Consider the following 22377-nt stretch of genomic DNA (forward strand, 5'->3'; position numbering starts at 1 on the left):
AGTCCCATAAAATCTATTCCCCAATAGTCGAACACCTCAACTTCCAATATGTAATTCTGAGGCATCTCATTCCTTTTGCTGATACTGCCCATTCGCTGGCATGCATTGCATCTGGATATGAAGGTGTGAGCATCTCTGAACATTGTTGGCCACCAGAATCCCGCTTGGAGAATTTTGGAGACTGTTTTGAATGTGGCGAAGTGTCCAGCGTAGGAGGACTTGTGGCAGTGGTGTAGGATCCCTGGAATTTCAGCCTCTGGAACGCATCGTCTGAAGATCCCATCCTTGCATTGTCGGTATAGGTAAGGCTCATCCCAAAAGTAGTGCCTTGCCTCTCTTAAGAATTTTCTCTTCTCGTTCCCTGTGAACTTCTGAGGCTCCTTTTCAGCGGCTAAGAAATTTGCAATCTCAGCAAACCATGGTGGATCAGGATGTTGCTTCTGGATTGCTGCGACAAACTGCTCTGGTTGTGAAGAACAAGTCGTTTCCATGCGCATTGGTTGTTCCGAATAGCAAAGACCAATCGCACTTACGTGTTCCACTGGTTGCTCTTCGTCAATCACAGTATCATCGTTAATTTTCATTCTGGAAAGGTGGTCCGCTACTCAATTTTCTACCCCCTTCTTGTCTTTTATTTCCAGGTCAAATTCTTGAAGGAGGAGAATCCATCTCAGGAGCCGCGGTTTGGCATCTTTTTTCGTGAGCAGGTACTTGAGGGCTGCATGATCCGTGTGGACTATCACCTTAGACCCAACTAGATATGATCGGAACTTCTCAAAAGCATAGACGATGGCCAGGAGTTCCTTCTCTGTGGTAGCATACCTACATTGAGCTTCATCCAGTGTCTTACTCGCGTAGTAAATCACATGGAGCTTATTATCCTTCCGCTGGCCAAGCACTGCTCCTACTGCAAAGTCACTCGCGTCCGTCATGATCTCGAAAGGGAGGTCCCAGTCTGGGGGTTGGACAACCGGTGCACTGACTAGAGCTCCCTTGATCGTGTGAAATGAAGCTAAGCACTCACTGTCAAAATCGAACTTTGTTTCCTTGCAGAGCAGTCTAGTGAGTGGTCTTGCGATTCACGAGAAGTCCTGGATGAATCTTCTGTAAAAACCAGCATGTCCCAAAAAGCTTTTTATTCCCCTCACTGAAGTTGGTGGCTGCAGACTCATCATGATATCGATCTTTGCCTTGTCCACTTCGATGCCCTTTTCTGAAATCTTATGTCCTAGAACAATCTCATCTCTGACCATGAAATGGCATTTTTCCCAATTAAGCACGAGATGCTTCTCCTCGCATCGCTTCAGAACCCTGCACAAGTTTGACAAACAGACACTAAAGGAGCTTCCATAGACGTTGAAATCGTCCATGAAACCTCCATTATGTCTTCAATTAGATCAGTAAAAATTGACATCATGCAGCGTTGAAAGGTCGCTGGAGCATTGCACAGCCCGAAAGGCATCCTCCTGTAGGCATATGTTCCGTAAGGACATGTGAACGTCGTCTTTTCCTGATCGTCTGGGTGGATGGGAATCTGAAAAAACCTGAATAACCATCTAAAAAGCAATAGTAAGGGTGGTTAGCCAATCTTTCAAGCATTTGATCAATGAAGGGGAGTGGAAAGTGATCCTTGCGGGTCGCAGCATTCAATTTACGGAAATCAATGCACATGCGATGACCAGTTACTGTTCTAGTAGGGATTAATTCATTCTTTTCATTGGTTATAACAGTGATCCCTCCTTTCTTAGGCACTACATGAACAGGACTAACCCACTTACTATCAGAGATCGCATAGATTACACCAGCTTCTAGAAGTTTCATTATCTCCTTCTTAACAACATCTTTCAGATTTGGGTTTAACCTCCTCTGATGTTCTACAGAAGTCATTGATTCATCTTCTAGGTGTATTCTATGCATGCACAGATCAGGTGAAATGCCAGGTATATCAGCTAGAGAATATCCTAATGCCTTTCGATATTTCCTAAGTTCGCATAGGAGAAGAGCAGTTTCAGCATTGTTCAGGTCAGCATTCACGATTACTGGGTATGTAGAATTTGGTCCAAGAAAAGCGTACCTGAGCCCCTTAGGGAGTGTTTTGAGCTCGACTTTTGGAGCTTCGGATTCAGTCCATGGGTCATTGTTCCGATTTGGTGGAATAGGCGAGCTCGATGAGTCTGAAGCATTGTTCTCCCCCAGACTGAGATATGCCACTAATCTTTCCATGGTTCTGGCGGAGTCCAACATCTTAGCGTACCCATCAGCGTCGATGTTCTGGACATTCTGTTCTGCTTCAGCTCTAGTCAAGGCTAGTTCCAGCGGATCATCTGTAAGGATCTCCTCAATCATCTGATCACTTGGTTCCAGCGGATCGCCCTCCTCTTGGACAGTGAAGGTTTGTCCATCCAGCATAGGTTTCTTGAGCATCTGATTCATCTCGAACCTCATCACAATGTCTCCTAGGTGGAGGTCGATTTTTCCTTGTCGCACATCTATGATAGCTCCGACAGTGCATAGGAATGGTCTGCCTAGGATCAGAGGATCCTTTGACTCTTCCTCGAGTTCCTGAACAACGAAATCGGCAGGGACAAGCGTGTTCCCAACAAGAACTTGGATATCCTCGATAATTCCGACCGGAGATTTCACTGATCGATCAGCAAACACTAGGGACATCCTGGTAGGTTTGAAATCCGTTAATCCAAGGCGCTTAGCCACAGAGTACGGCATGAGGTTGATGCTTGATCCCAGATCGACTAGCGAACATGAGAAGACTGTTCTCCCTATTTGGATGGATAGGACAAATTTTCCAGGGTCACCCAGTTTCTTGATCCTTTTGTTCTGGAGAACAGCGCTGCACTCTTTTGAGACCACCATGAACTCACTGTCATCGGTTATCTTTCCAGAAATAAGTCCTTTCACAAAGCTACTCATGGATGGCATCATCTGGATTGCACTCATGAGAGGGAGTCTGACTGTTATGTCTTCCAGCATCTTCCTACATTTCATCTCCTCCTTGTCCTTGCGTGTGGCCTTAGCAGGAACAGGGTACAGAACCTTAGGCACATAGTCACGGGTGGGTACAGGTTCTGCAGCTGGGCGAACAACCACAGTAGGCTGCTCTGTAGTGGTCGGAGTATGTTTAGCAGGAAGCCCTGCTTCTTCCTCGTCTGTTAGTGCGGTTACTGGTGGTTGTTCTGACTCTTTCTGCTTCCCTTTTTCAGCTGTTGTGAATCTCTTGGGTGCCAGATCAGTTAACTGCTTCCCACTCCTAAGCGCGACTGCATTGCACTCCTTGGGATTTTTATCTGTTTTTTCCAGGAAGAGTGCCTTGCTGTCTTTTCACACTCTCAGCATTCTGAGCAATCTGAATATCCATTTGCCTCATATGGCTCGAGACATTATCATATTTGGCACTCAGGTCATTGAACATGTGATTCATTCGGGTATTGATGTCGTTTGTGACCTAATTCAGTGCTTTTCCCTGGATCTGCTGTCCTTGGAGCAGCTGGCTCATCATATTGGCAAGACTCTTCATCTCGTCCTGTGGAGCAGTTTGAGCAGGCTGTGCAGGCTGCTGGTTAGTCGGTTGTTTCTGGTTGTGGAACTGAGTATTCTGAGCTGGGCTGAGGACAAAGGTTCTTCCTTGATTTCCATACCCCCGTTGGTAGCCACTGTTCTGAACCTGATTGCCTTGAGCATTTTCTGCGTTACCATCGGGTTTAGGGTTGTTGAACAGGTGGGGGTTGTTCCTCACGTTAGGGTTCGGGTGGTAGTTCTTGAACTGCCATCCTTGTCCATTCACATAGCTAACCTCATGATGGTCCTCAGTCGCCTGGTCTGCTTCTGATGTAGTGTCTGTGGTTCCTTTATCCTGAGGGGATTCTTCCATGATGAAGACATGGTTCTGATTAATCTTTATCAGTTGATCGACCTTGGCAGAGAGCTCATCTATTTTGCTATTGTCGATGCTGTTCACCTTTTGGGTGCGGTCATTCTCTCGGTTGCTGTCAGCTGAGCTTGAGGCCATGTTCTCAATCAGCGCGAAAGCGCCTTGAGTGGATTGGGTCATGAAATCTCCATTACTGGCTGAGTTTAAAGCATTCTTGTACTCCCAACCTACTCCATCGTAGAACACTCCGAGTAGATAATCTTCTTCAAAACCGTGATGTGGGCACTCCCTGCGGTAGACGTTGAATCGCTCCCAAGTGTCGCAGAACGGCTCATCTACCAGCTGTTTAAAGCTGGCGATCTTCTGTCTTAGAGCTGCTGTCTTTGACTTCGTGTAGAAATGGCTCAAGAAAGCGGATCTGACTTGTTCCCATGTGGTGAGCGATCCAGTGGGTAGGGAATCTAGCCAGCGAGCAGCCTTCCCATCGAGAGAGAAAGGGAACAGGGTACACTTGATGTAATCTGGTGGTACTTCATTCGCCTTAGTGAACCCACACATCTTCTCAAAGTTTTCAATGTGGTCCATCGGAATTGCTGCAGGAAGTCCGTTGAAGATCTTCCTCTGCACCAGACCTATCAAGGCGGGCTTGATCTCAAATTCTTGTCTAGTGCAAGGTGGAGGGTTGATGACGGATCGCGTAGGAGGTAGATTACGCAAGAGATTCCTTTGGCCAATCTGATCAGCTTCCTCCGGTGCATTCCGTTGATTTGCAGCGTTCGCTTGGATAGTTTGCTGCATCTGTTGTTGCATGAGTGCAAACGCAGCAGTAAGATCATCCTGATGATCGCCCATGTTGATGCTTGTAGGTCTAGGCAGTTGACGGTTCTGACGTTCTAATCTCGCTAGTTCTTCGTTGGTGAGCTGATGCAATGGTCCTTGTGCGTTGCTCCGAGTATGTCTACTGGTCATGCACATGGATCATTAGCTGTGACAAAGAAACAGAGGCGAGTTAGATATCTTAGACTTAAAATGAAACCGAAAAGTAGAGGTAAAAAAATCTGGTCCCCGGCAACGGCGCCAAAACTTGATACACTAAATATGAATCTTTGCTACTGCCAAGTTAACAGTTGTGATTATAGTACTTTAGATTCAATTCAGAGGACCAGTCTACACTTTACTCTTATAAGTTTCAATGTCAAGCTAAGAAAAAAATAGTTTTCAATTCAATTGGTGACGCGGAAAACAAGTAAACTAGAGTTTGATTCAATTTAACAAGAAGCTAGCCTAGGGTATTTCATTGGGTGTTGAGCGAGAGCCAAACAATTATTCAAGCGCGATGCAGTGCTTTCTAGAACTCGGATCACTCAGCTGGAACACCCCACTGTCGTGGTGGTGATCTCTTTGCTGGTCGATCCCATCATCTAACTGTCGTTGAGATGAGAAACGACTGCAAGCCTTAGAGATCAGGTCCGATCAGTTCACTTACTACCCTAATATCTACTTTCGCTGATTAGGGATACTAAGCTCATTCAATACATGTCAAGCTATCTCCTAAGCGGTTAGCTAGGCGATAAACTTAGGATCTAACATCAAGTGATCAGATTAATGGAAGCCTTAAGAATAGTATGAATGAAGAATAATCAAGAATAGCTTATCTATGTTTAGCTCATATTTCAACACCCTAAAACCCTAGGCGAGCTAGATCACTACTCGATCATGATGCAAGCAATCAAAGACATAGATTCTGAATGAAACTGCATAATAATAAGAGTAGTAAACAAAGGGTTCAGATGGTCTTCTCTATGCGAGAATGGATTCTTCTCCCTTACAAGTTGCAGATCGCAAAAGCTAATAGTTCTCTTGTAAAAATAGCGTAAGTAATAAAATATGATAGATGGTATCTTTATATGGAGGCGCCAATAGGTAGAAAAGATATTAGGGCAACATGGCTTTAATTCCCGAAATAGGAGCTTCCTTATTTGTCGGGAACAACCTCGGGATCACTCCGTTTGCTTGCTCCGCTTGAGAACAGTCTCGGGACTGTTCGCCTTGAGTGATCTTCGCAGGAATGCTCCAAAAGGACAGCTTCTCTTCAAGCACCCTCTCTTCACTCTTCTACCACCTCTAGACCTGTAAAAGATCAAAAAGGACTAGACTGACACGGATTAAGGACTCGAATCAATACGAAAACACCTATACAATGATGTGAAAACACCATATATCAATTATCAATATACAAACCCTAACATTTGCAATAATCTTTCGTCGATTTTGAAAATTAAAAAAACATATCCCGCGTTTTAACGCGGGAGATATCCTAGTACTAAATTAATTCATGAAATAATGGCAATGGATTAAGTAGCTAGAGTTCATCAAATAAAAAATTCACATTATGACAAATGTAGATGTCACTTTTTTCCAGGAGAGTTCTAAAAATACTAGAATGCGAAAAAAAATTGAAGAAAGTAGTTAACAGGGTATTTTCCAGTGTAACATCTTTTGAAAGTATTTGTATTGTTCATATATACATACATATATTGTATAAGATACACTCTCATTTTTTGTTTAGTCTGAAACAAATTAGCAGTTGGGTTTGAATGAAACAGAATGGATGTAATTCAAAGCTCTAGTCATTGTTCATTCACAAGATATGATCTCTAGACATCATGATTTGGTTCTCCCTAATCTCATTTACTTTGTTAATTATTTTATAACTTTTGTTTTGTGTAGAATGGCCATTCCTTTTTTTATATTCATAGTGTTGTATCAAATTAATTCACAGTACGTAATGGCAAATGAACAAACTAGCTAGAGTTCATGAAATAAAAAAAAATCACATTATGAGAAATATAGATGTCATTGTTTCCAGGAGAGTCCTAAAAATACAAGAATGCCAAAACAAAAATATTGAAGAAAGTTGTTAAGAGGGTCTTTTCCAGTGTAAGATCTTTTGGATCCACTCTAATTGGTATTGATTAATATCTATTATCATAAGTGAACAATATAATAATGTAGACAGTGTAAGATCTTTTGGAACCACTCTAATTGGTATTGATTAATATCTATTATCATAAGTGAACAATGTAATAATGTAGATTAGGTAGTAGTGTAGAACGGAGACTTTTCGATCCACTTGAACCAATATTCTATAAAATGTACTAATATAATTTTTGTTTAACAACTTGTCTCTCTCTTCCTTCAATCATATAAATCTGTTAGGTCTCCTAACATTAGTCTTTGTTCGATCAAGAATATCTTCAATATAATGCTATATTACATGTCATTAAGCTATTATTATGGCAGTGAATCAATTATTCAGAGCTACGTCTATTGATTATTCACATCCATTTAATTTTTTTTTTCAGTAGGCGATGTGAATACAATTCTTATCGAGTACGTTCAGCAATTTATGAGAAAGGTATAATTGACATGGGACAAAATCTGACTTCTAATGTTCACCACATATTATTCTCATCGTCCTCTTTATCTTAAACCTCTTGAAATTTTTTTACTCCGACTTTAAAAATAATTACATATATATAAATATCTATAAAAGAATTTAACAAAAAAAATATCTATAAAATTAAAATTAACGTATAGGACGGCCTTTTGTTTGCTTTACAACACACTTTTAATTTCTTTACCCTACTATATTGTTTTAAAGGCTTTTGCACTCTCATATTAGCTGATCCACTCCACCAATCATATCAAAACGAGTAAGGGCATGTGCAATATACAGACTCAGCTTAATTACAAAATCAAATCTTGTCTCAAAAGTCGCAATCTATTGCATGTAAAAGATTGGAAATACAAAAGAGAAAAGATTGATATGTACGATTGTTACATTATTAACGTGGACAGGAGCATGAAACTTCTTGATGATTTATGATGATGAACAATAGAAAAGCAAAAATAAATATGTTGGGACACTGAAAAAAAGCATCTGGTCTTGAGATATGGAATATACATACTCTCACCCCTACTCTCTCTATCCATCGCCGATGCCATCTCTATTGACTGTTTTGGTCGACCAAAGTATACAGTAGTAGTGTCCCTGATACCTTTTATCTGGTTACGAGACCATAATTAACCCGGAGTTTTAGAACGGGTTCTTAACAGAAGTTAAGAAACTGTTTCTTAACTTTTAACTAAAAAAGCTAAAAACTGGTTCTTAAATAAAGACTTTAAGAACCGGTTCTTAGTTTTTTTAGTTAAAAAGTTAAGAAACAGTTTCTTAACTTCCGCCAAAAACCTTACTCTAAGAACTCCGGGTTAATCGTGCTCTGAGATTCCTTAATTCATTTGCTACTTTATTTATTAGATAGAACCTTTAACACCCAAGTATTTTTAGCAAAAAAAAAAAACATCTGAGATACAAACACATTCGTATTTCGTATAATTCCCACATACAAAAGAAAAGTTTGTAACAAATATATTTTGGGATTTGATAAATAGCATTAATAAGATCATACACTTCAAATCTATCATTAATATGGAAAATAAGGAAATATATATAGAGAGATTGCGAGATTACATCTTTGTTGTGTATATAATCCATACATCTCTGTTGCTTTGGGCGAGACCGTGAGAGTAGTACTCCTAAGGATCTGAATAAGTGATCAAGTGTGTTTGTAATCTAGAGAAACAATCCATTTGAGTGATGCCGCCTCCAAATATCTCCCACTAATCACCTCCTTCCTCCGCGTTGTCCTGCTCTTCGACCTGGGTTTCTTGAAAACTGGATCTGCAAATTTTTGGAGTCCTGTTCATTTTCATCCATTCTATAGCCTGTCAAATGCATAGTAGCATAGCATCAGTTAAGTTCGAGTTTGAGTGTCTTTCTTCAGAAAAACAAAAAGAGGAATATGTTGATGAAGATAAAGTATATAACAAGAAATAAAGCAAAACATGTTGGACCTAATATTTACCAAATTGGGAAGCAGGGAGAATCTTAGTTTACCTTGCAGGGCAGTACGAGCAGTTGCTGCACAAGCAGGATTTTCAAAATCAACAAAACATAGAACAACAGGATCTCCATTCCTCTGCATTAAGAAAAACTTAACTTAGTCAAAAGTAACAAAATTTGTTCGAAGTTGCAACAATGCTTCAAGTTGGAAACAAGTTAATCTTACTTGCTTTGTATCTTTGGTCACAAGTCTCACTTCTTTATATCCCAGAAAAGGCCGAAATATATCTAAGACCATATGGTTAAGGACACTAACCAGCACAAAACATTCTTAAGAAGTTTTGAAAATGAACCATAACAAAAAAGGATACGAGATACTTCCCTCCTAGAGCAATTAGAAGGAAGTCCTTCGACAAAGAGAGTGTTGGATGCATCTGGAGGTAGACGAAGCAGTTCTCTTCCAGGCCTACCAACAACTAAATCTTGTTGACCAAAACCCAAATCTCGACCATTAGGCCCAAAATCTGGAGGCATAAGAACTCCACCACGCCCAGGCATAAGCTCACCTCCTCGTCTTCCCATGCCAGCAACATGAAAGCGACCAGCTTCTTCAGATGGCATAGAAGACGTTTGCTACAGAAGAGTGAAGACTTTTTCAATTCACTGAACGAAATAAACGAAGAAGAGACAACACATAAAAGTACATAAGTGAATAATAATACCGCACTCTGAAGGTAGCGATCATAAGCTGACCCAATAGTCCTCGTATCTCTTACTGAATGAGGGATACCTCTATCCTCATCTCGTGACACGTAATCATGGTCTGAAATAAGACAAGGCGTAATATTTACATGTAAAATGTATTGTGGACATGAATCAGCAACTACCAAGCAGTGATTTTGATGAACATCTTTAACTTAAGCGTCAATGTAACAGGACACATACACAGAACCATTCCATCACATTATAACGAACGGAACCTAAACTCAATTATAGGGCAAAGGAGCAATCTTTAAGACATATAACAGGTGTTCAATTGTCTTTATGACAAGCCGCACAACAATGCCCAATACAATGAAACATTTGAATCTCCACAAGTATAGAAACAGCTTCTCTAGGTCTAAATCGTCCGATCACAAAAAAAAAAAAAAAAAAAGGATGGAGAATTTAGCTTTTTACCGAAGTCAGAACGGTGACGTTTCAGAGGACCACCGTGAGGGATCGGCGACATCGGAGGAGGCTGATGGTGTCTCTGCTGCTGGTTCCAGTACCCACCATCTGCCATTGACGGCGACTGAAAGGAACAATAATTTCTAATTTTTGCTCGATTTCAGTTTCAGTTTCTGCTTTTAGATAACCGAATGATCCGAATTTCTGTTACCCGACCCGGTTTATTCTGACACTTATTTAACGGGCCTATAGACTCATATACCTATCGGCCCACTTGATGAAAAGCTACTTGGAACTTGAAAGTGCTTTGGTCTGCCTTTTTACATTTTGTTAATCTCGTCCTCCGCGAGTAATTTTGTCCACTCCTAAATTTTCCATTTATAGGTTTGACTAGGTTCTCTAATAATTAGATGGTGATTATTTGAAACTCTACATCGTATAATATTGAAGGACGATTCTCTAGGATAGTTTTTTTTTTAAATTTTGTTACAAAAATAGCCCTCAAAAAATAAAATGATCAAAATAATCTTTTTTTTTTATTTTGAAAATTCTAATATTTATTTTTTATTTAAAAAATTTGAATTCATCCCCATAATTCAACTCCTTAACTTTAAACCAGTATTAGATTAGTTAATCTTAAGGGTATAAATACATATTTACCTTTCAATAAAATCTCTTTTGGACATTTTTCTTCTTGAAGATGTGAAAATAAACTAAAAAGTTTATTTAAGGAAATTTCTCAATATTTAATGTGATCTTTTCTAGAAGATTAATTAGCAGACTATTTAGTGGGATTTGTTGAGTAATAAAAGATATGTTTCTGAATTTTATATTGAAATTTTTCTTGGGTTGTGATCTAAAAGAGATTCACGCAACTCTTTTCTTTTCTTTTTTTTTTTATCAAAACGCAACTCTTTTCTAGTAGACGATAGTAGCAAAGACTAATCAAGTCTTGCGAGCTGAGTTACGCACACTTACTCTGAAATGGACCCACAATCAAACTTGTTCGTTCCATTACTATACTCACCAACATGGCGTAGATTTCACTTGTGTGGATGTAATAATAAACACATCATGGATTTGGTTTTACAATATAATTGGGGTTTAGGCTGAGTCGGAGATGCTAACTCCAAGAAAGCTCGGGAAAATGTAGAACTAGCTGCAGAGCGATCTTCTAAATAAAATGCCTGCAAAGGAGGTCATATGATATCAAAGTCGAACCTCCCAAAGTCAAATTGGTAAAGCAAAGTAGCTCTTGTGAAGACTAGTCAAAACTAACTTTTGCACCATTTTATTAATAGCAAATAAAGTCTATTTCTTGTATTAATGACCAAAATTGTTCTCGGACTGGAAGCATTGAATCTTGTGAACCTCATGTTGCTTCTATAGAATCCCCAGAGTGGGCTAAGCAGTATGAGTGGGGCCTGTATTTAACCCTTATGGCCTTCCATGATGGAACTTTAAGATCATAGACGAGTTTTCTTCAGTCAAAACAAACATCTCCTTTTCATGTTGAAATGCATTTTGACCTTATACAACTTTCTTTCACTGGACCCGTCTATGTATTAGTAGTTTTAAAAAAATTGATGTCGAATAAGATTTGAGGAGCATGAAGCAGATGCATGGTGGTTAGACAGTCCGAATAAGGTGTAAGAGAAATTAAACGTGCGGCAATTTTCATAAGAAATCATGCCGGTACGTCACCTACTGTAAACCAGATAGGTAGCGGATCCAAACACAGACATTTCATTTTAACCCGCATGTTTTAGCTGGTCGATATTTCACCCTGTCACTACTTTGCACGCAATAGCTTCATTTTCTATTATATAATGTTATTCTTCTTCTTCTTCTTTTTTTGCAACAAGTCAATTACACATGTGAAAGTACTTGCTTTTAATCCACTGATTGTTTTTGAAAAAAAAACATAAGCAATCTAGATTTGGTATACAAACAAACCCAAAATTCATAAAGTTTATTGTACCAACAGTAACAATAATAAATGCCTCCAATTAGATTATAGTCGATGAGCACAAGTAGCTAAAGGAGGAACAAGAGTCGCTAAAGATAGTATTTAAAACTATGAAAATGCCCACCGAACACGAATACATATATCATCAAATTGTCAATTGGATTCTAACAGATGACGTCAACATCACGACATGCAGAAGTATAACCCCTCTAATTCTATGAGAGTGTCTCCTAAAAATGATGAAAAACGTATAATACATCATGTGTCTCTCTATAATACTTGTAAAACTAAGTTCAATTTGAAATAAAATCCCAATCTAACAATCAAAAAAATTTGTGAAAAGGTCCATGGAAGAAGGAGACGGGATCGTTGGAGTGGTTTGTAGGATAGAGCTAAAGTCATTGAAGAACGACGAAAAACCTTGAGGATCAGATGCTCCAACCGTAGAAAAGAAATCTGGCGATATCTGCGGTAGAGAAGCGGGCCCTGGAGACAAGATCCCAGTACGTTCGGTAGCTCGGTTTTGATGATAGTCATGTTGGTAATATTGATTCGTACTCTCTACGCCACCCACAAACCCTAGTTCATTTGAGGCATTAGCTTTCTCCATCGCAGCATACCTAGCCGCCGGAGATATCGAACCACGGGATGCATCGAACACTGCTGACGTGTCTCGTGACGCAGATGTGTAGTCTAGTGCTAAGGTTGATGGAGAAGAGGAGGATGGAATTGTGGAGGTAGAGGTTTTGCCTGTGAGACGTTGAACCAATGTCATGAAATTATTAGGGTGTGTATGGATAATCTTGGGAGATACAGTGTATATTATCACTGGACCGCGTGGAGGCAATAGTTGTGATGGTTCTCGCTCGGTTAGCTGCGGTGGTTGTGATTGCAGTGGTTGTGGCGCTAGTGGTGGCTTCTTGATGATCTTGTGAGAGTCTTTACGGATTTTCAATGGAGTTGGTCTTGGTCCCAAGATTTCTTTTGATCTTGGAGATTTATTATCCATAGAGTCTACTTTATGAGAAGAGTATATATAAAAAATATAGAGAGGTATATGCGTATATATGTGAGTGTGGTGATGTTTTTAGTAAAGAAGAACAATGAGTATGTGATGATTAATGGAAAAGGGAAGGTACATGAATGCTTGTATATATATGATGTCATTTGTGTATGAAAGAGGGAGAAGAGAAAAGTCAAATGAGGAGTTTCCTACTTAAAATGTGGTAAACTTTGGCTACTTGGTTGTTTTGTATTGATTAGTATATTTTAAAGTTCTTTCATGTCTATTTCTTACCAAGATGTGGGTTTGGTTTACCCATAGATAAAAAAAAGTTTTCCAGTCGTTAGAAAAGACTTGATTCTTATTTTACGACTTCCAGAACTAGTTGTTACTCTTAATACACGTTTATAATAATTAGCTAAACTGAAAATAAACCTGCTAGCTAGCTGATGCTAACGTTGTTATTTTTGTTTTATTTTTATATTATGATGTAAACCAAGTAAATACAAGAGCTGACTTGTGTGTTTCTTTTATTTGCAACCTAATGAACAAAAAATAAAGGGTTTGAATACGTCCAGTCTTAACTCATGAGAAAGTCAAGCAAAGAAGAGGTCATGAGTACCACAGTCAGACAGTTTGTTGCTGACTTGGCATGATTTTGCAGCTCCTCACACGGTTCTGCTCATCCAGACATGAACAAGTTTCGGTGGACCATATAACCAACACAATTTTTTCCCTTTGTCAAACTCTATTTATACAATAAAAGTATTAGATGTGGTCACTCAAAACTTTAATAATATACGTTAGAAACTAAACAGTTGTCTACAAGCTTTTTGAAATTTAAAAATGAACTTTGAGATATAGTGGTTTAATGGTTAGGTATGTCCACTTTCATAACGTTCGTCTGTTCAAGCTTTTTTTTTTTGAAAAAATTTCGTCTGTTCAAGTTCTAGTCTGTCTCTTTAATTTATAAAAACAAGTGTAACGTAATTTACCAAATTATGATTTGAGTGAGTAATAACTTGGATTAACTACCAGCAAACTCGCTTCATAAGAAACTCATCGAAGATCCCCAAAAACAAAAGGGGTGCTTTGTCGTATTTCATCCACAAGCCTCCAAGCGTGTCAATATAAGTAATGAAAACGAGATGTGTATTGGTTTTGACTCATAATCACATGCATGATTAGTAATCATAGTAGAAGTCCTCTTGGTCCAATGGTTTGACTAAAGGTTCATTAATGCTTCTACACCAGCAGATATGTTTCAATTCTCGGAAAAAATGATTTATTAAACAATTATGTAGGCTACGGAGGAAATGCTTACAAAGGATCTTCAACATGGTGCAAGTAAACTCGGCCAAGCATGGTCTTCGTAGAACGGCTCGGGTAATGCAGTTACGCGTAGATCCTTGTAAGGCAGATAGTATTGTCGGTTGGTTGTCGGATCGTCTATGTAATTTTTCTCTAATTGTAATATCATAATAAATCAGCTTTAAAAAAAGATTAGTAATCATTGATTACTCTTACGACTGAAAAGAAGTTACTGTTTTAGATTTATTTGAGAGATTGATCATTTGATTGTTCTTTAAGGTTTACGTAGATTTTTAGGGGTTTAGGTAGTCTTATCCTTCTTCTAGAATCATTGTTCATTAGTATAACTATAAGTATAACACGTGAACCTTTTCTTTGCTCCGTGTTTAGATGACAAATGCATATAATCAACTCACGTGTTTAATCCTAAAACGCACTAAGTTAAACAACTAAATTAAGATAACAATGGACTTTGGTTTTCGCTTAATACGGTTTAGACTATATATGGTTGACAGATATGAAATTGATTTCATACGGATAAACTTCTGGTTCAGCTAAGACAATTTGGTCTCGGGCCTCTCGGCTCATACTGAAATTCCACTATTATGTTTTCTAAAAAAATTAGGAGAAAGTAGCTTTAATTGATTTTTTGTATAATTTCTTTTTGGGTTTTAATCAGATTACATCACTTAATAAGTGGAAAAAAAAAAAACCAAGTTGCTTTGGTGTAGTGGTATAGGAACTCCAGCTGCAGTGCCCGTCTCTGGGTTCGAGCCTTGGCCACTGCGGAATTTAGATGTGGGCTGCAGCATCCGAGACCGAAGACCGTTACACGGTGAGCCACATGGTGACGCCCTGGCAGCGTCCATGCTCACTTCGGTCTCTAGTCTGGACCATCTCGGTGGGGCCAGGATACTTCGGTTAGCAAAAAAAAAATAAGTTGAAAAAGGCCAAGATGGTAATATCTTTTTATTGGCAAACTCCAAGATGGTAGACTGGTAGTACACTAGTACAAGATAACCAGGAAAAGAATAGCAATGTTGTTACTATACGCGGAAAAATAAGAAACAGAAGAGAAAAAGGTCCTTCGTGGTTTGGTTTTGAGTCTATTTTAGGTCAAACTCAAATCTCCAAATGACAAGGTCCATCCATCTTTAGATATTGCTGGAAAGTGACCGGACTTGCAAGTCTTCATGGATTCTTCAAAAGTTCATGTTTTAAATTATTTTTAGAAACTAGTATATACTTTCTATCCTTCAATTCAACGGTTATCAACATGTTTGTTATAACAACTAGCTTTAGATACGAGTGAACGCGTATAACTTTAAAGCTCTTACGCGGATCATCTAAATATTATATGGTATAAACAATAAGAACAATATTATACACTCATGCTAATACAATAAGATATCAGGTAGTTGGAATAGTCTTGGTTCTAGAGAGTATGAACCAGTATTAGCGTTATCAATATTTCAATCTTCTTAAACTAGAAATAACTCATTAGATCAAAGCTACTTCATGTGTACTGTGATTATTATTTTCTTCAGTGTTTAAGTTGAAAATATATACAAATCCCAGCTGAAACGGAAAATAGAAATAAAAAAAATTATTTAAAACTAAAAAATCCAAACCATATCAAAAGTATTGTGGAACTAATTAATCCTTAAAATATTCTTGAAAATCTAAACAGATATTTAGTCATACTCTCTAGTGAAAAAATATTGTAACGTAAGTGAAAAAAAAAAGTGAAATAAGAGGAATTGCGTGTAAGAATCACGGTATATTAAGTGGAGAATTCATCTTACAATAGAGGATAACATCTTTAATCTTCTCATCCCTTTCTTCGTCTACTATCGGACCACTAACGAAAACATTGGAAGGAGATGATTTTATGGAGTGAACCAAGCTGCTCCTCCGTGACAGTGTCTTTGATCTTTCCCGTTGATCGCCTTCAGCTGTCGCGTTGAAGCACATAACCAGCCGCATAAACGTTTTAATGAATCCAAACCTTCTTCCATTTGTTTTTGGTTGTGACGACATTGTTAAGAAATTGAAAATACGCGTACAGAAAGGGGGGTGTGATGGAGATGTAAAATAAAGAAGATTTACGTTTTCTTTTTCTCTGGTTAGTTTCCTATAGATTTGGGATAAAAATGACTATATATAAGCATAAAATAAATTACAATTTTGTTGTTTGATTTTTTTTTTTTTTTTTTGTTTCTAACCTAAAAGAGTTAAATATTTGCTGCAAAATCACAGCGTTTTCCCTTATTTGAAATTAGCTCATTACTGTATTTTCTTTTTTTGGTCAAGTTTTTTTAATTAATGTTACGACTAAATCTGAGTATTCAAATATTGTTACCACCTTTTTGGGATATAGAATCTCCGGTAATATCGTTTTAAGATAAAAACAGAAGAATGAGATGTTGGCTAAATCGATGCTATATTTAGATTTGAATAATCTTGTAGCTTATAGTAATGTTTTGTGGTTTTGGTAAGTATAAGACCGATTGCATTTTCCATATATGTATTTGTTTGAAGTATATCGGCAACAATTAAATATATCGTTGCTGTATGTCTCGCTCAGATGTATATATGGTCAAAAAGATTTAGTTAGACAATGAGTAAGTAAGGTGGGGCCAATAAATAGGGACTCAAAAGCCCAAACTTACATCGTTTCGTTAGACCATGTTTAACGGTGATCAGGTTAAGGTGGTGATTTAATTAAATGAAAACAAAATTAAAGGGGGAAAGTCGATCCTTAATAATTAGTTTTTGTGACCGATTATTAGCGTGGTTTTTAGACCACGTGTCAGCTCCACAATTTTTCTATTTTTTTTTCTTTTCTTTCTTTCTTTCGTTTTCTCACCGTTTCGTCTTCTTGTTTTTCTCCGTCAGAGGAGAACGATCCAAAACGACAACAGACGCGAAGCCATCGGTCCACTCGACCTCTCCTCCGTCTTCTTGGTGAGAAGAACGATCGGTACAGACCACGGACGACGACGCTCTCGATCCTCACCGTCGTGTTCTCTCGTCTTCTCCGTCACGAGTGTATCGAAACCCACCACAGACGAAGACTCTCTCGTTCCTCACCGCTTCTTCTCTCGTCGCGATCGTCCGAAGAAGGATCGAAATCCACCACAATCGACGACTCTGTCGGTCCTAATGGCGTCTCCTCCGTCTTCTCTTGCCTCCTCCGTCAGACGAGTCTCTCGGTCCTATTTGCGTCTCCTCCGTCATCTCTTGTCAAACCCGTTAGAAGAAGGACCGAAACCTACCACAATCGACGACTCTCTCAGTCCTCACCGCATCTCCTCCTTCGGTTCTCGTCTTCTCCGAGTGAAGAATGATGCTAACCCACCACAATCGACGGCGTCTCTAGCGTCGGTATCGATGCCTTCGGTTTGGTGATCACTTCTTCAAGGTAAAGACGATCATATTGTTTGTCCTAGTATGAAGATTTAGACTTTGCCTCTGTAATTTAGCTCTGAATTTAAGCTAAGTGATTGTGTTAATTATCCATGTGATTTGAGATCTAGTTTAGTTCATTGTTTTGTTAAGTGATTGTGTTGAAAAGCTAAGTGATTGTGTTGAAAAGAGATCTAATTTAGTTCATTGTTTTGTTAATTATCCATGTGATTTGAGCTCGCGACTGAAGGTCCTCCTACTGAAGTCACAACCTTAAGGAGTTCATCGAGAAGCAAACACCACTTGACACTGTCGATGAGGTTAGTCGGTAAAACTCGATTAATTTTTCTTGCTTTCGTTGTGGATAGTTGGTAAGTTATTGAATGCGAGTGATGAATGGTTGTTAGAGTTAGTGAATGCTTGTTTTAGTTGTTAGAGTTAGTGAATGCTTGTGATGAATGCTTGGTGTAGTGTATCATTAGGATGTGGTTAGGTAATAAATATGTAGTTACATTCTACTTAGCTCAACTCTACCCAAATCAAAGAGTAAATACAATTACTCTTCCATATCTAACAATATCTTCTGCTCTTTTCATCTATAAAACCGGATCTTGTTCTCTTTCCTTTCATCTTCCAACGAAATCTCATTTCATCTTCTATCTCTTTTCTTCTTCTTTCTCTCCGCTCTTCCGTATTTACATATGGATTCTTCTAATTTTGTTGACCTTCTCAACAATCAAGAAAAAAAATTCATTCATCAACCCTTTCCTTATGAGAGCTTTTCACATGGTGGGGAAATTGGATCATCACAACTCCCTGTGTTCAGTACGCAATGTACAGAAACGTCAAGCTTCTGTGAAGACTCACCTACACAGCGCAAAGAAAGAAAGAAATGGAGTCCCTCGGATGATCTGGTGCTCATTAGCGCGTGGTTAAACACCAGCAAGGATCTTGTCGTAGGAAATGAGCAGAAAGCAGGTGCTTTCTGGAAACGCATTGCAGCTTACTATGCAGCAAGCCCAAAGGTGGAAAGAGGTGATCAACGATAAGCCATTCAGTGTAAGCAAAGGTGGCAGAAGATGAATGATCTTGTTTGCAAGTTCTGTGGTTCCTATGCAGCTTCAACAAGACATAAAACAAGTGGTCAGAGTGAGAGTGATGTTGTTAAACTAGCATACGAGATCTTCTTTAATGATTACAAGATTAAGTTTAACCTTCACTATGCTTGGGAGGAGCTCCGCCATGACTAGAAATGGTGTTCCTTTGCTAGTACTAAGATTGGTGGAAGCGATAAGAAGAGAAAGTGTGAGGATGGAGCAGAGACATCAAGCTTTCAAGCAACTATCAATCTAGATGATCAACCAACCAAACGTTTTGATGAATATTTTGATGAATATTTTGATCAAACAATGAAGAATTTGGCCATTAATTATGGTGATCAAGAAGTCGAAAAAAAAGAAGAAAAAAACGAGTTCATATCGAAAGAAATCGTGAAGAAGGCGATCTACGTTTATGGAATGATTATTTCAGAAAATCCGACATATCCTGATAATCTATTCCGACGACGATTTAGAATGAACAAGTCATTGTTCATGCGTATTGTTGATCGACTCTCCAATGAAGTTGAATACTTTCGACAAAAGAAAGATGCTCTCGGAAGGCTTAGTCTCTCTCCACTTCAGAAGTGTACAACAGCCATTCTTGTCTTGGCCTATGGTTCTGCGGCTGATGATGTTGACGAATACCTACGACACGGTACAATGACAGCTCGGTTATGTGTGGAACATTTTGTGGAAGGAATAATATATTATTCGGCGATGAGTACTTAAGAAGACCAACACCGGCTGATCTTCAATGTCTACTTTATATTGGTGAGCAACGTGGCTTTCCTGGGATGAAAGGGAGCATCGATGGTATGCATTGGGAGTGGAAGAATTGTCCCACCACTTGGAAAGGTCAATATTCACGTGGTTCGGGTAAACCCATAATCGTGTTAGAGGCGGTTGCTTCGTATGATTTATGGATATGGCATGCGTTTTTTGGACCTCCAGTTACCTTAAATGATATCAATGTTCTTGATCGTTCACCTGTTTTTGATGACATAATAAAAGGTCAAGCTCCGCAAGTTACTTTCTCTGTCAATGGAAGAGAGTATCATTTGGCTTACTATCTCACCGATGGTATTTATCCGAAATGGGAAACTTTTATCCAATCTATTCCAATACCACAAGGTCCGAAAGCGGCTTTATTTGCTCAACATCAAGAAGCTGTCCGAAAAGATGTCGAGCGTGCTTTTGGAGTCTTGCAAGCTCGATTTGCCATTGTTAAAAATTTAGCACTTTTTTTTGGGATAAAGCCAAAATTAGGAAGATTATGCGAGCATGTATCATACTCCATAATATGATAGTAGAAGACGAACGAGATGGATACACTCATTTTGATGTTTCAGAGTTCCAACAAGGAGAAGACACTGGAACTTCACATGTCGATCTCACGTATTCTACAGATATCCCTTCAAATATCGCCAATATGATGGGTGTTCGAACAAGAATTCGTGATAGACAAATGCATCAACAGCTCAAAGCTGATTTGGTTGAACACGTAAATTTGGACTTGATGGAGACAACTATTGAGCTCGGATGTTTTTCCAAATTATTCTCGATTATTGTACTAGTCTTTATTTTTATGTTTTTTTAAAAAAAATCTATGTTTAAAATGTTATCTTTGAATATGTTTGAATTAATAAATAAATTTTAGCTTTAAAATTTTTAAGAACTCCTATTTAAGAGACTCTCATTGGACCGCTCCAAATGGGAGTTTCTTAACTATAGTTCTTAACCCCACTTAACTACATTTAAAGTATTAAATAATCATTAAGAAATACACTTAGAGCATGTCCATCAATAAAAACTCCTTATTGACTCTAAAGAATAAATTAGTAATAAATACAGTGATTTGATAGGTTTAGAACCTTTGTTAATCTAATTTAATTTTTTTTCATCCAATGTTAAGAACCTCGTTGAGGTTCTTAAAAAAATTTTTTAATACTGGTCCAACTACTAATTCTATACTCTGTAATTATGAGCCAAAACAAAACCATTTCAAAAAAAATACTAGTAGACTCTATAACGAAAGATTCACGATGAAACTTTATGAACCAAGGCAAAACTTTTTTCATATAAACTGAGATACAATACTACTAGTAGACTCTGCACACTATCCCTGTGTGTTTTGACGAAAGAGTTCTATGTAACCACATCCATCAGAACAACTTAACTCAGATGTTCGTTCCTAGCCATATGATCTAAGTAACAGCTTATGAGCAATGTGGTTAGAGGGTTTACCTGGACTGGGACGTAGAAGCAACATGTTTAAGTCCTTCATCAAGCTTGTAGAGAATCTGATCCTGTAAATTCGTAACTAAGTTCCCCAAGTTCTTGAACTGTGCATCATAATCACCCTCCACTCCAGACTCAGCAGCATACTTCTCAACTCTGAACAAAACAACACACACAAAATAATTCAAAGTAAATTTAAAAATTGTAATCACCATCAAGCACAAACAAAGAAGCATGATTACATACTCTATCTCGATATGAGTAGGTTCTTTTCCACCCTCATCTACAGCATCAACAAGCTTAACAGATTGCTTACAAAGTTCATTAGTAATGGATTATAACTCACTAGAAAAAGTCTTCAATAATAGTTCCCTTATCCAACTGATTTCACCGTCCAATATGGGACAAATAGTGAATTACTACTTAAACCTCAACCCGTATTCTCCAATAGTCCCTTCTTCCTCCAATGAAGCCGACCCTAAGAAAGCCTCGGAGATAAGATCTCAATGGAGGATAATGAAGGAGACCAACGTGGTGTTGGTGAAAGCTCCAAGCAGTTGTGAGTTTTTTTCTTCTTTCATTTCTCCGATCAAAATGTGAATTAAAGGTGAATCAAGATCATCTCCAAACATCATCTCCGTTGGAGATCTCCAAAGAACCGACGACGAAGAGATAGACCATTCCACAGCACCGACGACGAACAGATAGACCAACCGACGACAAAGAAACCGGTCAATCTTCATCTCTGTGGGAGATTTACACAGAATCAACGAATTCGTTGAGAGAGACCAAGGGAGAAGAAAGAGTTCGACAATATCGAAGAGAGAGAGACGAAACCGAGAAAAGAAGAGCAATTTTTTTTTGCCCTCAAGTGTGAAACCGACGGCCCAATGAGAAGTTGCCACCTATGGGGGTTTTAACCATTTCTTAAACCCCTATATTTGGCACCGGTTCTAAGATAATTAGACATTTTTTTATTTAATTTTATCTGCTTTTTACTTAAGAACCTCCACTTAAACCTTCCAATGGAGGTAGTCTTAAGGATCAAGGGATAAACATGTTCTTACAACTAATCTTTATCTCTCGGTCAAAGCAGCAACAGAGTCTCCAGGATCTAGGCTCTCTACATCGCATTCTTTGACTACCAACCCGATCAGATCCCGGTTCAACCGATTTCTCATCGGTTTAAGCATTGGTTTGGGTCGTTTTCCATGTTCTGTTTATGGGCCTCTGAGCCCTCACACTATAACGGTACTATGGTTTTGGCTTCCAAGTCCCAACCATCATCCTGAATTTACTTTAAAATAAAATTGGGATTAAAAAATACTCTAATTCTATTTTATTTTCCATTTCGTAATAGAATAAACATGAATTTATTCAATAAAT

The 22377-nt window shown here is 38.4% G+C and overlaps 5 protein-coding genes and 1 non-coding gene across 9 annotated transcripts; 2 read left to right on the forward strand and 4 right to left on the reverse strand.

The window, feature by feature from the left end:
- Nucleotides 1-605: 605 nt before the first annotated feature.
- Nucleotides 606-3436, reverse strand: LOC125587090. Its single transcript, XM_048757232.1, has 4 exons — nt 3325-3436; nt 1922-3275; nt 1149-1311; nt 606-992 (listed from the first exon to the last, which is right to left on the reverse strand). Exons 1-4 carry the CDS (start codon nt 3434-3436, stop codon nt 606-608), a joined length of 2016 nt encoding a protein of 671 aa, XP_048613189.1.
- A 24-nt stretch (nt 3437-3460) lies between these two features.
- On the reverse strand, nt 3461-4861 carry LOC125587091. The gene has a single exon (XM_048757233.1). The coding sequence runs from the start codon at nt 4859-4861 to the stop codon at nt 3461-3463; it is 1401 nt and encodes a 466-aa protein (XP_048613190.1).
- On the forward strand, nt 4155-4261 carry LOC125588158. Its single transcript, XR_007324552.1, has one exon. It is a non-coding gene; the product is annotated as a small nucleolar RNA R71 (small nucleolar RNA).
- Nucleotides 4862-8254: 3393 nt separating the features above from the next.
- Nucleotides 8255-10164, reverse strand: BNAC05G16550D (nuclear speckle RNA-binding protein B). Of its 2 annotated transcripts, none has more exons than XM_013816517.3 (6): nt 9972-10164; nt 9515-9615; nt 9164-9425; nt 9019-9080; nt 8847-8928; nt 8255-8674 (listed from the first exon to the last, which is right to left on the reverse strand). In XM_013816517.3, exons 1-6 carry the CDS (start codon nt 10075-10077, stop codon nt 8574-8576), a joined length of 714 nt encoding a protein of 237 aa, XP_013671971.1. In that variant the 5' UTR covers nt 10078-10164; the 3' UTR covers nt 8255-8573. The 2 variants fall into 2 exon arrangements, with proteins under 2 accessions (XP_013671971.1, XP_048612728.1); XM_048756771.1 differs by having other exon boundaries at nt 8847-8943.
- Nucleotides 10165-11955: 1791 nt separating this feature from the next.
- LOC106376439 (nuclear speckle RNA-binding protein B-like) lies at nt 11956-22166 on the reverse strand. Of its 3 annotated transcripts, XM_048756773.1 has the most exons (3): nt 21238-22166; nt 20998-21147; nt 11956-16200 (listed from the first exon to the last, which is right to left on the reverse strand). In XM_048756773.1, the coding sequence occupies exon 3, from the start codon at nt 12938-12940 to the stop codon at nt 12248-12250; it is 693 nt and encodes a 230-aa protein (XP_048612730.1). In that variant the 5' UTR covers nt 12941-16200; nt 20998-21147; nt 21238-22166; the 3' UTR covers nt 11956-12247. The 3 variants fall into 3 exon arrangements, with proteins under 3 accessions (XP_048612730.1, XP_048612731.1, XP_048612729.1); XM_048756774.1 differs by having other exon boundaries at nt 11956-21147; nt 21338-22166; XM_048756772.1 differs by having other exon boundaries at nt 11956-21147.
- LOC125587092 (glutathione S-transferase T3-like) lies at nt 18355-18903 on the forward strand. The gene is made up of 2 exons (XM_048757234.1): nt 18355-18688; nt 18773-18903. Exons 1-2 carry the CDS (start codon nt 18355-18357, stop codon nt 18901-18903), a joined length of 465 nt encoding a protein of 154 aa, XP_048613191.1.
- Nucleotides 22167-22377: the final 211 nt, after the last annotated feature.

Source organism: Brassica napus, chromosome C5 (genome assembly GCF_020379485.1).
Source record: "Brassica napus cultivar Da-Ae chromosome C5, Da-Ae, whole genome shotgun sequence".
Lineage (NCBI taxonomy): Eukaryota > Viridiplantae > Streptophyta > Magnoliopsida > Brassicales > Brassicaceae > Brassica > Brassica napus.